This window comes from Phoenix dactylifera, unplaced genomic scaffold (genome assembly GCF_009389715.1).
Source record: "Phoenix dactylifera cultivar Barhee BC4 unplaced genomic scaffold, palm_55x_up_171113_PBpolish2nd_filt_p 000488F, whole genome shotgun sequence".
NCBI classification, from domain to species: Eukaryota; Viridiplantae; Streptophyta; class Magnoliopsida; order Arecales; family Arecaceae; genus Phoenix; species Phoenix dactylifera.
The window spans coordinates 279,244-297,459 of record NW_024067908.1 but is presented as its reverse complement, the minus strand read 5'-3'; the positions used below and the strand labels follow the sequence as shown (position 1 = coordinate 297,459).

The 18,216-nt window shown below is 45.8% G+C and overlaps 1 protein-coding gene across 2 annotated transcripts; it reads right to left on the bottom strand.

Annotated features, from left to right (window-relative positions):
- Positions 1 to 9,769: 9,769 nt before the first annotated feature.
- On the bottom strand, positions 9,770 to 16,492 carry LOC103704370 (26S proteasome non-ATPase regulatory subunit 9-like). 2 transcript variants are annotated; one of them, XM_026803562.2, is made up of 5 exons: positions 16,191 to 16,492; positions 15,979 to 16,039; positions 13,442 to 13,549; positions 12,498 to 12,807; positions 9,770 to 10,033 (listed from the first exon to the last, which is right to left on the bottom strand). In XM_026803562.2, exons 1-5 carry the CDS (start codon positions 16,329 to 16,331, stop codon positions 9,979 to 9,981), a joined length of 675 nt encoding a protein of 224 aa, XP_026659363.1. In that variant the 5' UTR covers positions 16,332 to 16,492; the 3' UTR covers positions 9,770 to 9,978. The 2 variants fall into 2 exon arrangements, with proteins under 2 accessions (XP_026659363.1, XP_008785847.1); XM_008787625.4 differs by lacking the exon at positions 9,770 to 10,033 and adding an exon at positions 10,092 to 10,399.
- Positions 16,493 to 18,216: the final 1,724 nt, after the last annotated feature.

Genomic DNA, 18,216 nt, shown 5'->3' with positions numbered 1-18,216 from the left:
GTCGGCACATGACGAAAGCGCCCGACTTGAGGGCATCCGACCTGGAGGCGCCCGACTTCAAGATGCCCAACTGGAAACCCGACCTCAGGGCTCTCGACCTGGTGCCTGACCAGGCGCTCGACTCCGAGACTTCCGACCTAGGCACCCGACCTCAGCATCCTCGACCTCGGAAGTCCGACCTTGCTATCCACCTGCTGCGGTCACATCCTTCTGTAGCTCGACCAAGGACCACATCCTGCTACTGCTGTCAACAATTAATGCGCATGGCCTCCACTGATCTCCGGCTCACTCAACAATTAATGCGCATGGCCTTCACTGATCTCCGGCTCACTCAATAATTAATGTGTGTGTTATCTACGGATCTCAAGCCCTCCACGACAAATAGCTGACCTGCTCGGCTACGTCCGATCAGCCACGACGACTCATTGGCTCCGGCCTGATCTCCTACGGCGATGCATTAATTCACACGATCGTGCATTAATTCATACGACATGCTCAATCATGACGGTAACCCGTCCGCCCCGTTATATCACAGGTAATCCTGTACCCCTTTATAAAAGAGGAACCCCTCCATCCTAGAGGGGGTTGGACTCTAAAACTCCTGAGACATATTTTCTCTCCCTCCATACATTTGCCCCCTCTGACTTAGGCATCGGAGGGCCGGCGCCGGAAATCCCGGTCACCGGCTTTTTGCAGGTCCCTCGGAGGACGCCGCCCGCCGACGGACTGTCACCCGCCATCTCACGCTGAAGCTCCTCCTTCTCAGCCGACGGCCGCCTTCGGGTCCAAATTCCAGCAACAGTTGGCGCTAGAGGAAGAGCCCGAGTTGTGGCCATGAAGTTGAGAAGCAAAGGAGCCTCCAATGCCTTCCGGCATCTCCCATCAAGTCCTGGACACTCTGTCCAGAATTCGCCATCTCCGCCTGACCCAGTTCCCCAAGTCCAGCCAAAACAGTTCAATATCCTGGTGCAGCAGGTTCAAGCCTTGGCCGTAGTTGTCCAAGGCCTGCAACATGAGGAAGCCCTACCTATGCCGCCTCCACAGGCCCAAGTCCAGCCAGTGCTTCCTCCAAATGGACCGGTGCCCCAGGGCCAGAATCTTCATGGCTCCTCGAGGGCCAACAATGAAGAATGATGCTGTCACCAAGGCTCAGCCCGAGCGTCTCTCCGGAGAGAACTGCCAGGGAGGAGCATAGACAGAAGGCCCCAGCTCTCGGAAGCTGAGTCAGCCCCGGACCGACACGAGCCGGAGCAGACTACTGTGGCAATCCCCCAAGCTTGGGAGCTCGACAGGAAGGTCAAGAAGCTTGAGCGACAGATTGAAGCGCTTTACAGCAGGAAGGCAAGGCACGAGGGTGACTTTGAGTTCACCACTAAGTCCCCCTTTTTCGCCAGATCGAGGATAAGCCGGTCCCACCGAGGTTCAAAATGCCCCAGGTGGAGCCCTACAATAGAGCTGTCGATCCCCTCGACCATTTGGAAAGTTACCGAGCCCTCATGGCATTGCAGGGGTCCTCGGAAGCTGTGCTTTGCAAAGCCTTCCCAGCAACTCTTTAAGGAACGGCTCGGCTCTGGTTCTCTAGACTGAAGCCAAACACGGTATTCTCTTACGAGCAGCTCGACAGGCAGTTCGCCACCAACTTTGCTGCTAGCTGACGCCAGCGGCGAACCTCAGATTCCCTCCTCGACATCAAACAAAAGGAGAGAGAATCCCTCAAAGACTATCTCGACTGTTTCCCCGCTGCGACCTGAGAGGTTCTCGAGCTCGACCAGTCGATAGCCATGTCGGCACTGAAGACTAAGGCTCGATCCTACAGGTTTCTCTTCTCTATTGAGAAAAGCTTCCCTGCCGACTTCACCGAGATGTTGGCCCAAGCTCGGAAGTATGCGAAGGCCGAGGAGGCCATCGCCTCCAGGCGGGGCGCGATCGAGCAGGCCTCAAAGAAGCAGAAGAAACGTCGTGAAGAGCAAGGCCGCCCGAGCAGCCGATCCCCCCGCCGAGATAAGAAACAGCCTCAGTTGAGGAGTCTACCTCGACAACGGGAACAGCTTCGACCGAGGTCCCCGCCTCGACCGAGTTCTTCGCCGCAGCCACGAATGCCCTTGGGGAGGTATGAGAATTACACTCCCCTGAATGTTCCCCGAGCAGAGGTCCTAATGGAGATAGAAGGTCGAGACTATTTCCGACCTCCACCACCGATGCGGGATACAGGAGCTCGGCGCAATCCTAGGAAGTATTGCTGTTTCCATCGGAATCACGGCCACGACACAGAGGATTGCTTCCAGCTTCGGGATGAGATCGAGGCGCCTATCCGCTGTGGGGTACTCAACCGGTTTGTGTGGAACCGGTGTGAGGAAAAGAGGCCAGTGGAAAATGCAGCACTGCCCGAAAATCCAAATGACAATAGGCCCAACGCTGGCACTATTAACACCATTGGAGGAGGAAGCTCGGCTGAAGAACCAATCAAGGGAAGGACCCCTCCGAAGCGCCCGCATACCTCCGAAACCATGTCATTCTCGGACGAGGATTTGGAAGGAGTTGAGACTCCTCATGATGACGCTGTGGTCATCTCCATGATTGTAAACAAATTTGATGTAAAGCACATCCTAGTTGATAATTTAAGCTCGACAAATATTTTATACTGCGATGCCTATCAAAAAATGGGGATGACGGAAAGCCAGCTTCGGAGAATGAACGCTCCACTGGTCGGTTTTACTGAGTATTCGGTCTCGATCGAGGAGGAAATCAGAGGCGGACTACGCTATGCGAGAGGTTCATGAAGGGATATGCGGAAACTATCTGGGAGGCCGAGCATTGGCCCATAAAATCTTGCGCCAAGGATACTATTGGCCCACACTTCAAAAGGATGCAACGGACTTCGTCCGAAGGTGCGATCGATGCCAGTGCTCGTCCAAGGGTGGAACATTACGATGCAGCCTCCAACTCCTCCCAGCTCAGGGGCAACTTGGACCTCATCGAGGAGACGAGGGAGGCAGCCCGAGTTTGCATGGCGAGATATCAACGAAAAACGGCACAGTACTACAACTCCAAAGTAAAAGTCAAGCTCTTTAAGGCAGGAGATTTCGTCCTCAGGAGAGCAGAAGCTTCTCAGCCCACCGAGCGGGGTAAGCTTGCCCCAAACCAGAAAGGGCCATACCGGATTGCACGAGTCCAATGGCCCGGAGCATACAAGCTGGAATCTCTCGAAGGGACCCTCGTTCCGCGAAGCTGGAATTCCGAAAATCTTCGGATGTATTACCAGTAGAGCCCTAAGGGGCCCTCGACGATTGGGAACACGATTCTCGTCCCCTTCTCATGTTAATTCATTCACAGTTCTCTAATTATTCTGTGCTCCTCCTGATATTGGGACACTTGTGATCTTCAGAAAATCCGACCAAGCTCGGATGCCCGACCAAGTTTGGATGCCCCAGCCAAGTCTGAAATACCTCGCCACAACGACGTCGAGCTCGGTCTCGATCTCCATCAAAGACCCCGATCGAGATCGGGATGCCCCGCTGAGTCGACAGTGAGCCCAAGCTCCCTCGACCTCGAGAAGCATCACCAGGTCGACAACGAGCCCAAGCTCCCTCGACCTCGTGCTCAATCCCCCGATTAAGGTCAGAATGCCCCACTGAGTCGATAGTGAGCCCAAGCTCCCTCGACCTCGAAAAGCGTCACCAGGTCGATAGCGAGCCCAAGATTTCTCGATCTCGTGCTCGATCCTCCGACTAAGGTCGGGATGTCCCGTTGAGTCGACAGTGAGCCCAAGCTTCCTCGGCCTCGAGAAGACATTCAGGAGATTACGTGGACCCCCTGGTGTGCAGGCGCGCCCAGAGCGAACTATAGGCCAAAGAGCACTGCTGAAAGCCAACTTCGGAGCGGAGTCGCTTACCTCAACATGAGATGTCCGGCTCCGATGGTGCGAGAGGTATATCCTACCCAGCACCTACATCATTGTACTTACTTGCTTATATTACAGGACGGTCAACGAAATCCCGACTAAGGCCAGGATGCTCTCCTGAATCGATCACGAGCCGAGGTTCCCTCAACCTCGCACATAATCTCCTGACTGAGTGCGGGAAGCTCCTCACCGTCAATCTCCAGCTCGATCTTGCCTCGGACCCCCCTGGACGAGGGCTTTGCCGAGTCCGAATGTCAACTCAAGCCGAGACGGCCTGTAACAGCGACCTCGAGCTCCGCCTGATGATGCTCTAACCGAGCTTCGAGGTGCCAAGTCATTCACCATGAGGCCTAACTCTACCTGCTTCCACGCCGACCAAGTTCAAGATTGAAAGCATGGAAGCTCCAACGATATTCCGACCTCAGCCTATGTTATCTTCGGAGTCCGAGCTCAAAGCTTCGGCAATCTGGAAGTCGAGCCCAAAGACTCGGCAAAATTTTTCTAGAAGATAAGCCTCAAGGCCTAGCGGAACTTCTTCGGAGTCCAAGCTCAAAGCTTCGGCAATCTGGAAGCCGAGCCCAAGGACTCGGCGAAATTTTTTCAGAAGATAAGCCTAAAGGCCTAGTGGAACTTCTTCGGAGTCCGAGCTCAAAGCTTCAGCAATCTGGAAGCCGAGCCCAAGGACTTGGCAAAATTTTTCCAGAAGACAAACCTAAAGGCCTAGCGGGACTTCTTCGGAGCCCGAGCTTAAAGACTTAGCGAGTTTTCCTAAAGTCTAAGCCTAAAGCCTCAACATGATCCTTCTTAGAGCTAAGCCTAACAACTTGGCGAATTCTACCGGAATCTAAGTCTAGAGACTTGGCCAAGCTTGAAGACTTGAAGAAATTCACCAAAAAGGAATCCAGCTCAAGCAGCTAAAATACAAACAGAAGCAGGCACAAGTTTGGAAAAAGAAAAAATCTTTATTGATGAAGGCCTAGAGGCCAAGTACAAAATTGAGGTTCGGCCCTATTCAAAGGCCGACCTCACTTACAAAAAAGATAAAGAAAGAAAAAAAGAAGAGAAGGCTAAGTCCTAGGGGGCGGCAGCTGCATCGGCATCAACCTCAGGGTCGTCCATGATGATTACTCGAGGGTCCTCGACAGGAATTGGCTCGGGACCTTCCGCGACGGCCTCAGACGAAGCTTCGCCAGTGGCCTCGAAAACACCCCCGGCAACTTCCCCGGGGGAGTCTCTTGAGCCGCTTGCTCGGCCGCGCCAGCTTCGGCCTCGACGACCTCCTACTCGGCCTCAAGGATCGCAGAGAACGTCGAGCTCGCTCTCCGCACCAACCCCCATCCTTGGCCGAATGCCAGTGAGGTCGAGCTGGGGGCAGAACCGCTACATCTGCCTCCGGAAGTTCTCAAAGCCCTGGAGGAATTCGTCCACGGTCTTCTCCTCCAACATATCATGGAAATTCTCCGATTCTTTGAAGAGTTCCACTGCATTCTGGGCCTGCTCCAGCGCCCTATTCTCTCGGGCTTCAAGCGGAGAACTCCGCTATCATATTTGTGGCCGGCGGCCTCGGCTAGACGCGCCTCGGAAGCGCGGAACTCCGACCTCGCCAGAGTGTGCGCGGCCCTTTCCTCCTCAAGCTCGTTGACTGCCGATCGCCGCTCGGCCTCGGCAGCCTCCATCCGCGCGATGGCCTCCGCCCGCGTGGCCTCAGAGTCAGCGAGCCTCTTCTCGGCCATCTCCAGCTGCCTTTGGAATCGCCGAACCTCATTCTGGCATTCCGAGGCTATGAATACCAGCATGTCGATCTCATGGAGATGCTGCAGGAAAAACAACGATAAATGAAAGCGGAGGAAATGCCAATAACCAAAGTAAAAAAAATGAGAAGGCGACTTACCCGGGCAACGTTGCAGTATGTCTGATCGACGAGATCCCCGAGGTCGATGGCTTCGAACTCGGCCCGGTCGGCCAGGAGCAACGCGCGGCGAAATACTGCGCGCGCGACATCGCTATCTCGAAGGGCCGAACTGCCCTCACGGATCGGGGACTCCGGGTTACTAGACCCCCTCCTGGAGCGATCTCTGGCTCCCGACGAACTCGGCCTGTCCGAGCTCGAAACTCCGGGGCCCCTACTCGACTGGGGGCCAGAGCGTCGCAGGCGAACGACTAACCGACCTGGCTGTTGAGAAATGGGGGCGGGGCAAGCAGGGGGCGCCGAACCCGTCACCCCCTAGAACCCGAGCTCGCTTGCTCGGTAGCCGGGGCCTCTATCCGGATGAATCCGGAAGTTCCGGCCCCAGAGCCCCTCGCCTCGGCGGGAGCAGAAGTTGAGGCCGACCTGGCCTTCTTCCTGGGCTCGAGAGGAGCCCCGCCAGCCTCGGCCGCCCTCCTCTTCAACCGGACGAAAAGCGCGGTGTTGCTAGTCACCATGTTGGGAATATCTGGAAAGAAGAAAAAATATCTAAATATCAGAAAAAGAAAGAAACGAATAAGACAAAGGACAGCAAAATGAAGAAGGAGCAGCGCGACTGCTCTTACCCTCGTGGCGCGCCGAGCTCAAGCCGATGTTCACCAGAGCCTCCTCACTCAGGAGGTCGGTCAGAAGGATATCCCCCCCGAGGCTATGCAGAGCGTCAAAAACCCTCTGCCCGTCCGCCGAAAGCTGGGTGAGCTTGTTGAGGGCCTTCAGCCGGGGATGCCCCCACCTCGGATCAAATCCCCACGAGACCTCGGACGAAAGGAAGAAAAACTTTCCCTTCCACTCATTAATAGAGGAAGGGGCACCTCGGAAGAGTGACATATTGCCCCGAAAGGCGAAGTAAAGCCACTCTCTGTCCGCCGGGTTCGACTTCAACAAGAAGCACCGGCGGAAGACATTCACCAAGGTCAGAATCCTGTGCGCAAGGCAAAGGGATAAAAACCCGATGATGGTCCTCCACGAGTTCGGAGCGAGCTGTGCTGGGACGAGCTGGTACTCCACCAGCAACTCGTTCATGAACTCGTGAAGAGGAAACCGCAGGCCGGCCCAATGTCTCGATGTACACCCCGATCCGACCTAGAGGAGGTCTCATCACTCGGTCCTCCGACCCCGCAGGCTCGAGATGAAACCCGGGCCGGAAAAAGAACCGGGAACGGACCAGCTCTAGCTCCTCCTCAGTCAGGCTAGATCCGACCTCATTTGGACCATGACCCATTTCAAAAAGAAGGGCAGAGAAGAAAACAAAGAACGAAGAAGGAAAAGAAGAAGAAGAAAGGGAATCCCCGAGCCAACGTGGGAAAATGACCTACGGAGGGGTCGCTGGAAATCGCCTCAGGGCACCACCGGAAAGACTCGATCGCAACTGGAAGAGAAGGAAATAGGACAGAAGGAAGAGAGGGGAGCAGCAATAACAAACGGCCAAGCAAGACCTTTCTAAGGCTAAGTCAGGGGGTTTATATAGACCCTCCCGACGGCCTAGATCGGCGGGACTGGATCCCACTTTCTGTCCAGATCGTGCCACGTGTCAGCCCCGAGAATCGAAGCGACATACCTACCTGAATCAACGCCTTTAAGGCAGAACCGAAGCGGCATCCAGTCGGATCCCGGAGCCCCATCATGAGCCCACGACGCGGAGCAACCTCGAAAGACGAAAGGGCGCCGCCCTGTCTTCTCCCATTAAAGATGCCCCAAAGCGCGCGAAACAACAAAATAACTCGAAGCCACTTGTCCCCCGCTAATACAATAAATGCAGCTACTTCCTTCGCCCGAGCTCGTAAATGGCTCGAGCTCGGAAGTCGGAGGGTAGTGTTGGGAGAAAAGCAGATCGCCCCAAAAACGCATGAATGCATCGCTGGCACGTGACGAAAGCGCCCGACCTGAGGGCGTCCGACCTGGAGGCGCCCGACCTGAGGGCGTCCGACCTGGAGGCGCCCGACCGGGCGTCCGACCTGGAGGCGCCCGACTTCAAGATGCCCAACTGGAAACCCGACCTCAGGGCTCTCGACCTGGCACCTGGCCAGATGCTCGACTCCGGGACTCCCGACCTGGGCACCTGACCTCAGCATCCTCGACCTCGGAAGTCCGACCTTACTATCCACCTGCAGCGGTTACATCCTTCTGTAGCTCGACAAAGGACCACGCCCTGCTACTGCTGTCAACAATTAATGCGCATGGCCTCTACTGATCTCCAGCTCTCTCAACAATTAATGCGCATGCTATCTACGGATCTCAAGCCCTCCACGGCAAACAGCTGACCTGCTCGGCTACGTCCGATCAGCCACGACGACTCATTAGCTCCGGCCTAATCTCCTACGGCGATGCATTGATTCATACGATCGTGCATTAATTCATACGACATGCTCAATCATGACGGTAACTCATTCGCCCCGTCACATCACAGGTAATCATCCTGTACCCCTCTATAAAAGGGAAACCCCTCCATCCTAGAGGGGGTTGGACTCTGAAACTCCTGAGACATATTTTCTCTCCCCCCATACATTTGCTCCCTCTGACTTAGGCATCGGAGGGCCGGCGCCGGAAATCCCGGCTATCAGCTTTTTGCAGGTCCCCCGAAGGACGCCGCCCGCCGATGGACCGCCACCCACCATCTCACACCGGAGCTCCTCCTTCTCAACCAATGGCCGCCATCAGGTCCAAATTCCAGCAACATATAAAGATTTAAAATGAGAAATGAAACAAATGGATGGGTCCTGAAACACGATGGTGCGCTCCAAGGGCATATGCGTTGCTGAAACCAGGTGAAGAGAATGTTAAAAAGGCAGATGCCATGAATATTAGTTGCAGTGCATTGGAAAAAAGTTACAGACTCAAACCAAAAACGTGGCACATCCTTTGTTGTTGTTTTTTTTTTTTTTGAAAATAAAAAGAGAGAAGCATTGAGACACGCAATGCTTTGGAGATCAGAGCATTGGAAACGACAATATTTTAATATAGCTATTGATATAGGAATCAGAAGATAGCAAAAGGACGACTCTCAAAATTCATGCAAAATTACATAGGAAAAAAAACCATGAAGGATTACAATGTTCAACGATAACATAGAAGGAATGATGGAATCATTCACGGAACAAATTGCACAAAGGAATTGTGCATGGAATAAAAGAAATACACCAAAAGTAAGCTTCATCGTAAACATAGATGAAGCACCTGAAGCCTAAGCCCAACAGGGATCTCATCTTACATACTTGGAAGTTTAAATCATAGCACACATCGCACAACTTCTGAATAACTTTTAGCAGCCGATGGATTCATTGCCTGCCCAAAATAAGCTGCCGAGCGGGTAAACGAGTTTAAAACAACAAATCCCAAATCGTGGTTGGCTCCTTCAACAGCGGGGTTTGAGTTATCACAGATCAAGAAAAAGATGTCAGCTTTTCAACTTACCAAGCTATTGCAGTCATCTTAAACTGTTAAGCCTCTTAGTTTCTTAAGGGTTGCTGGTGGTGAAGGTAATTATACCTAATAATACATATAAAAATTACAGTGGGTGCCCTAACCTTTTAAGTTCATTCTTTTCCCTATAGCGAGCTAGTTCTTCACAAGACATCAGTTTATTGCAGAAATTTTTCATGCATGTCCGATGCACCATTGATGCCTACCACATTAGGGAATGAATGGCAGATACCACGAGCTGTATCATTCCGCAACATCGATATATATCATAGAAAATATGAACAATAAATAATAGAAAGGGTCAACTTGGGCAAGAAGAAACAACCAAAAAGACATGCCATTTTATTGCAAACAATCTTATAAGTTAACCGAGCCATACATGAACAATGGGAGCAATCCAGCCTTCTTTGATAACTTGTAAAGACCCAAGCATGGATTATATAAATTTTTATAACCAAAGTCAGCTGGCAAAAGATTCATGATGCCTCTAATAAGTGTTCCGTAAATTTGTTAAAATAAAACATCTGCTAGCAAAATATGCACATGAACTAAAAATTGCACACGCCTGTTATAATTTGTTAGGCATCTTCTCTTTCCTTACAAAAAGGGGTTTTGCCTGTTCTGATTAACCACGGGATCTGCAAGATTTAGAAACATAAATATTCCACATTGGTTCGCATTAAGCTATCGGCTATCCTGATTCAGCGATAATATCCCATGCCCGCAAATAAGAGATTGGTACCAACCTGCCATTCAAAGGCACCTGTCAAAGCTGATATAAGATGTGCAAACAATTGTATCAAGATCTAAAATTCGCATGGAATGGCACTTCGCATGGCATCAGGTAAATTTGAAGCAGCATCATTACACTGGTCTTGCCACTCATCAGATTTTGGCTGAATGAGTTTATTTAGTTCAAACACCACCAATAAATCTGAACATCATACAAAATATGAGTAGTGTCATTAGCTGATAAGGAAAATGCAAATGATCGAGAAAACCGCCCAACTTGATATGGCCACATATTTCAATGTACTAATTTAACAGCAGCAAAGTCCACCATCTAGCTGTTCTCACAAATGGAGACACATCATAGGATCTGAAAATGGCATCTGCAAAAGTCATACAGAGAAGTAAACAACAAACAATTTTGAGCATAACCTTCTCAGATGTAAAGAGATCATCATAAGCTTTACAGGTCATCAAACCACTACAATGAGATGCATAAAATAATAAATGGAAAGGTCAGCTCAAAAACAGGCACCAATAACAGATATAAACATCAATTTTTCTCTTATATTTCAGTGATTAATTTAACATGTACAAATCATCAAAATCAATGAAACTCCTAATATTTTCCACTCCAGTCTGCATTCCTGCCCCCGGTGCATTATGACAAATAGTGATTCTTGTTTCTTAACAATGTTCTAACTTACAAACTTCCTATTTCTTTAATAGAATCCATCACAATAATCTTAATTGTGTAAAATAAGAAAACAAAGATAGGTTAGAAGGACCAACATCATTAAATCACCAGGATTTTTTTCTGTTATAATCCATGATCAAGTGCTTGTTGGAAGTGATGTATAGACCCCTACCTGTTAATGAGACAATGTTCATAAGGTAGATGGATGAATACCTGGATAGTTTCATTCCTATCATGCTTCTCTAAAGAGGTGGGAAGGATGAATGAAAAAACAGCTCAGCAGCACCAGAAAAGAACAGGATAAATAAATGGACCTAAGAATTAGAATCATTTGGTTGGCATGATAAAGATTTTACTATAACAAGAGCGGCTCAATAACTACCAAGTGCAGCAAAGATGCCATATAAATTGCAACAGTAGGAAGTTAAGGACCCAACCTGATTTATTTATTGACTGATTGTATACAGGATGACTGGCTTCCAGACCAAGGCTCGAGTTATGTCTTTTGGCCAGGCTTGGACCTGGCATGGGACTGAGAGTTTACACTCAAGGGAGACTAGGCTAGGGTTGACCCAGCCTAAATGCATCGGTCAGCACGCGAAAGGGAAGGAATGCACGCACACACACACAGAGGGAGGGAGGGAGGGAGGACCTAGTGATGCTTCAGCACTCATTTCTCCACAGTCATTGTGTACAAAGCATCCCAGAAGTCTGTGGCAAGTGGCAAATGTTGAGCTTGAACGGACAGTTTTTGTGAAATGCATTAATCAAATAGCCACAAATGGCTAATGACAGAAATTGGGTTGATGTTTCTAAATAATGAAGGTAAGACAACATAGCATAGACTGGATAAATTACAAAAGTAGTTGTTACTATTGGGACATAAATTAAGTTTGAAATGGATCGTTAATGATAGCAATAAAGATAATCAGAATAGGGGTGCATAAGATCTAGTAGAAAAAAGAATTTGGAGAAGATGCGACAGCAAGATAAAAGTTTCCAGTGCTAAGCCATAAACTCATGAAAATCTTCGTTTAACAAATGTCAAATCATGATAACATGAAACAGGCTCAAAATGTCATATCTTCCTCGATTAATTTTCATTTAAATATCAAATTCTCCACCAATGGACAAGTTAAACCTTTTACTAATCTATGTTGACACACTTCAACCAGGGAAAAAAACTACGACTCTGCATAGTCTAGCAGGTTGAACATATGATCTAATTCCCAGCAATAATGATGTCTGTGGTAGAGCCACTAGCATTGATGGCTCCTGCTCAGCTTTTAATATTTGTAGTAGAAATTTTCAGCCTTGGGCATAAAATCTACCTCAAGTTGGCACTTCATCATTAATAAAATCCAAAGTCTGTTGAGTTAAACTTCCTAGAAATTGGCAGAAGGCCTTATCTGGATTAGAAATTCAAACTACCATACCTTACAATTACTGAACCAAGAGTACATCATCTACAGTTTATTAATTGCAAAAGTACTCAACTGCTATTAGCAAAAACTTGAGTTCAACAAGTAAGAATTACTGCTGGGTCAATAAGATTATTAGCTGTAAAGGATGCAACAAATGTTAAAAAAGCACAGCAAACATAGTTCATGGTGTCAAAGAAAGATATCTAAAAGTCATGCAATAGATTCCCCTGCAGGAAATACAGAAGGATAAGCACTGTTAGGAAAATCAAGTTTCTGACTACACTTATAAGCATTTCACAAAACACTGTTCATGAAAAGGGAGAGCATGAACAGGTAAAGAGCAAAAGAAATTCTACATACCCCAGCAGTCCACGGCCACGCCATGTTCTAGGTGTCACACTCAAATTCATTACCGAACCCTGCCTTATGATCACCATAGATATTGGATGGCCCTGGTTAGACTGTGCTTCTAAAACGAGCCTTGATTGCAATTCACCACCAATTTCCACATTCCCAAACTTTAAGATCTCATCGCCAAGCTGCAATCCATCTTCTGCTGCGGGTGAGTCATAAGCGATTTCATCAATCATAGCAAAAGGAATCCTAACAATAGGTTCCTCGCCCATAGAAGAATCTTGAGATGTACTTTCATGAACATAAACTGATGTATCTGTACCAATGCCAATAGAATCTTGATTAGCCAACCCTAATCATAAACTTTTAGCTTATAAAACAGGCTTGCATTTCAATATTACCCTACGGTTTCAAAATTGCCTCAAAAATGAACATGATTGGTACCAAAGTATGTTTTTCTCCGCTACATTCAGACTCTTATAAAGTTAAGGAAATTGCTGAGGATGCTTTCTAGGAGCTTTAACTTAAGGATAACTAATTTGGATTTTACTTTCCACCACCTGGTCTTCCAGGTCTCGAGGAAAGCCACTTACAATGCTAAATTTGCCTCAGGTCAGGAACAAAACATGAATATGCAACAGGTTAATATTGAGTAGAGAGGTCATCATGAAATGTTCTCAAACTCTGTTGAGGATCAAAAAACAAGATAAGGTTGACTGATTACGGATGCAATAAGATGCAGATTGTATATATTAACTAGGCTAAAGTGTGTTTAACCTGGTAAAAGAAGATTGAAGTAAACCAGACATTGTACAGAACTACAAACAGCAACTGACCAAATAAACAGCCATAATCAATTGAAATCATATCAATGTGAATTTGGATGACTACTTTAAATGCCTAAATCTAAATTGCATATGCATTAAGCAGCATTTTAATTGTTTGCATACCTGAATCTTTTGAAGGCAATGGTGCAACTTTAGCCACTCTTACTGAGTGCAAAACTTGCAAATTCTTTTCTATTTTATCGGTGATATCCTTGTGATCATTGCGCAATGCTGTCAAGGAGGAAAACATGAATGAGCAGCTTATACATAATATTTCATCTTTTTTTAATGCAGAAATGCCATTACAAAAGTCATATATATATATAGATACACACACTATAACATGTGGGTGAGACATTGCTATAGCCTTCTTCCTTGACACTCACCAGAGTTACTATTGTGATTACGTACCATATGCTTCTTCATGAACAGGGACAGATACCATATCCTTATTCAATTATCTATACAACATCATGCCATATGCATTAGAAAGAAATAACCTCAAAATATGGTCTAAAGAAAATGAAATCCCATTCCTAGTCACAGAATTGCTGGTCGTAACACAGCAAAAGCTATAATGAGATAGAAAACACAATGAAAACAAATTGTGTGGCATTTTGAACACCATGCTACAGTATCTAGTATCTAGTATCTCTGATGCATCATATCATCACCAGATCCATGACCCTCTGCTGATAAATAATATCTTCCATTATCCGTCCAGGTGTCCTTGCTCTAGACTAGTAATATATATTAGATAGCAGAAAATTACAAGTAAAACATGAGAGATGCATTCAATTGAATTACTTCAAACCCTTCCAATTTTATGTCCTTACCCAAAATAATACAACCAAGATGGCCTTTATGCCATATCTACAAGGCATGTTAGCTAACTGTTCTATTAGGCACCCATCATGCACCAACAACTTTGCTCTTCAATAGCAGTCGGCCATGGAAACCTGTTTGGACTTCAGACATGCACCATCAATTTGACTTTCTTTTGTTGAAGTTTGCAAAATTTGGTAGCATGCGACCCACTTAACATCTGAGACACAATTTGCCCCATTACCTATGCTCCTTCTTAATCACATGCAAATTTTGGCAATAAAGATGCAGAAAACTAGAAGAGATACAGAGATTGTTTGGGGATCCAATCGGGAGTTTGGGAAGTTAGATGAAAAAAGGGGTGGCCAAATGGAGAGAGGGAGAGACCACAGATATCAGGAATCTAGTTGGTTAAATAAAATTTGAAGAGAGGCAGAGATGATAGGATTTAAAATTTTGTTACAGTTACAATTCTATCCATATAATGTTATTTCCTAAAGTATCCATGCTAGTTGTCATCATGTAATATAGATTTACAAATTATCTCGTTAACATTCCACTTATGGGCAAATTTGACAAGCCCAAAGGACCCTCCAATACTCTTTTTAGTATATATTGATGGTAAAGACAAGACCAAGTTTTAGTGCGAAATTCTAGGTCAGGTTGATTTTAGTTGCTTGCTGTAAAACCTACAAAACAAATGACAAGAGGTGATTTTAGTTTCTTGCTGTAAAACCTACAAAACAGCCAGAATTGGAGATCTAACTTCACTTCCCACTATAAGTTTATGCAACGAAAAAGCAACCATCTAAGACCACAGCTTATGTCAGTATTATGCGCTCACCAATGTGAGAAATACAAAATACCAATTCTCGGTATATGAGCTGATATAAACAGATATACCCAGGAATCTTGACCAATAAAATAGAAATTTTATAGTTCTACAAGTTTTACAATTATTGAATACTAAAATCAATGCATAAATCAAATTGTCAAATTTGTTTGCACTACATCAGCTGGAATTTGATATCTTGAATATTATAACATTGGCCAAAATATTAGCATATCTCGACATCTGCAAAAAACCGATTTTATTGATAGGATATGCTTTTAGGGCCTGTTTGAAATCCTGGGCAAGTTAATGCTGGAATAGCCTCATATATAGCCAGAGGCAAGAAAACCAGAAGTGAGCATGGAAGGAGAATCTAACTTAATCGGGGAAGTCCCCAATCAAAGAATCCTCCCAAAGTAGAATACCAGGTTCTTTCTGGAAGGTGATTTATCTTGAGCAAGCTTGCAGGAGCAAGACTTTCCTACATTGATGAAAATCTCTCGCCCCAACCAAACAACTTCTCCCCAACATCCCATGTTTTAGCCACATAGGGTTTTATTCCATTGGACAAGCTGTCCGATATCTGGAACAAGATAAAAGAATGTCTTGGTTCATCCTGGTATCAGTTCCTACGATTCTAAGTTAAGAATCTTCACCTTGGTTCCCCTTACCTGTTCAAGATATAGATACATCCACCCAGGGAATTTCTACTTCCATTACCGTAAGGGAGGCGAATGAATACCCTATCCAGTACTTATCCGTACCTCCATCTTTCGCTCATCCCTAAAACCCCGAGGGTTAGATGGTCCGATGTCTTATCATAGGACCCATTGCTGAACACTTCAATGAGCACTATTACGACAAGGGAGGGGGAGAAAAAGACAGCAAAGAAAACAAATGAAAGAAAATTAAAGAACAGGATTCAATTCTAGGATTAGGGTTACAATTCCCACGACAAACTTCCAATGGGAATACAATCATCAAAAAGGAATAATAGGCATACCAGCAAGTCGAGCACGCTGAGATCGAATGGCCGGGATGTCAATATCTGACCTAGGGAATCCCTGAAGCACCGCGGAAGAATTCACGATATCAGACAGCGAAAAAGAGAGATTTTTCTATTGCATATTTTGAGGATTCAAACGATTCGAGGCAATAAAAAGAGATTAAAGCTGCTGCTGAGGGGATTGAGGGGGGGAGAGACAGAGAGCTTGCCTCGCGATCGACGAGGTCGCCGGAGATTCCAGGATCGCCGGGACCGCAGAGAGACTCGATGATCGCATTCATCTCGGCCTCTATCGACGCTCTCTTCTCCATCAGAGCCGTCGTCTCCGATTTGAGATTCGTCGCCACCATCCTCGCGGGGTCTCCTTCTCGCTCTCCCGCCTTGGTAAACTGATGCTTGATGAGAAGAAGGTCGGAAGAAGCTTGCGTACGCTGATTATATAGGAGCGGGTTTAGCGAGCGCTACCTACAGACGGCGATGCGGAGACGGAGCGTGAGATCTCCGCCGTTAAAGATAACACTTGCCTTCCTAAGCCTTTTGGCTTAAGATCAAGTGCATGTTGCAAATAACATAATTTATGTTAGAAAATGTGAACAGTATTAACATATAACGAAGGGTGTTTTAATATATTTATGACATGTCGTCGGCATGCAAAGAATTTGAAACAACATGGTGTTCATCTACCAAAAAAAAAAATGGTGCATCCTGATATATGATAGGTGCTCTCACATATTATTGAGCAAATTAAAAACAAAAGAAAAAAAATTATTATAATCGCATGGCTGCTAACATTGCGAGGCAACATCAATTAAACTTTTGTTCTTATGTTTGCATCGTCACCTATGACAATCAAAAATGTATGACAACTCCATCAAAGATAAGCATACGTAGACGACAATTACATTACCTATCACATAGTGCGCACCTTCAATGTTCGAAGACGAGCGCATGTGATATATCGAAGATAAGTGATATAATTGATGTTGCATATAGGTAGGTTTCACCAAAGGTGATGATGAGTTGATTCAAGCAAGGACAATAACGAACAAATCTTGATCCACATCCAACCCTACTTGACATTTGGTCAAGATTTTTGGAATCATGCGCTAATTATTTCAAATCATCAATTAATCCTATTTAAATCTATTTATAAGACTCGATCTCTAATAGACCTAATTTAATCTATCAAACATAATCCTCAAAAGTCCTAGAGGCAAATGTTCAAAAGGATTTAACCATCTAGTATCAAGAAAAATATAATCGTTCAAAAAATTCTTATTCAGGTCCATAACTTAACCCGATCTAAATTGCCAGAACCCAAATAAAATTGTCAAAACCATGATCTAATCAAAAAATTTAACCTACATCCAACGTTGACCCAAAAACACTTGATGGGGTAAGCTTTTATATCCCCTACTCTCACCTACATGTATTTATAAACATGGTATCATCATCTTGCATTTTTATAAGTTTTACTAAAAATAAGTTCGAGTCGTCCGGTCAACACAACCTCTACATGGCATTATTACGTACTAATGCATTAGCACGACAATCAGCTTTGCAAACCCAGCTCTATAGCAAGTCTGTTGTTAGATCTTGTTATTTTTATTTAAATAAAATTTAAATAAGAGATGGCTGTCAGTTTGTTAATATTATTCAGATATAAAATTATTAGTTAGATTAGATTCATCATTATATTATAAAGTGTTGGAATATTTCAAAATTCCGAGTTTGCCCTTCTTTGTCTTTTGTCTTTTTGTCTAGTGTATTTTCTTTAGTCCCTTTAGTCCCTCTCTCTGATTCCCGAGAGACTCTTAATCCTCTCACTGCATCTGCGAGTGTGCGCTTGGAGTGATCCAGTTGTTGTATCCTGAAGAATAGGCCGTCATTACCTGCTACATCGAGATTCATTCTCCGAGGGGCGCGATCTATTCTTAAGGACAGTGAAATCACGCCTCAACTGATAAGTTCTTCCTTCTCTCCATCTATTATTTTCTTACATAAAGGAATAAGCACAAACACTACTAATAATTAGTTGGATCTAGTGCGGAGGCTTGGCGATTGGATTCGTTCGTTGGCTAAGCAGTGGGTGTGATTTGATCAACTAGTACTCGGCTGTCTAAAAAATATATTATTTTTATTTATATTTACTAAAATAGATATCTCATATATATTTAATAAATTTAAAAAATAATAAATCGCATAGTGTCCGAAGTAACCCCTCCTTCTCACTTC

Excerpts from the sequence above, each read along its gene's own strand:
- LOC103704370 (XM_026803562.2), bottom strand. The coding sequence starts at position 16,331 with ATGGTGGCGACGAATCTCAAATCGGAGACGACGGCTCTGATGGAGAAG. Across the intron at positions 16,040-16,190 it reads GCGACCTCGTCGATCGCGAG|GGATTCCCTAGGTCAGATAT; the intron begins GCAAGCTCTCTG and ends GCGGTGCTTCAG. Across the intron at positions 12,808-13,441 it reads ATTGCCTTCAAAAGATTCAG|ATACATCAGTTTATGTTCAT; the intron begins GTATGCAAACAA and ends GCATTGGTACAG.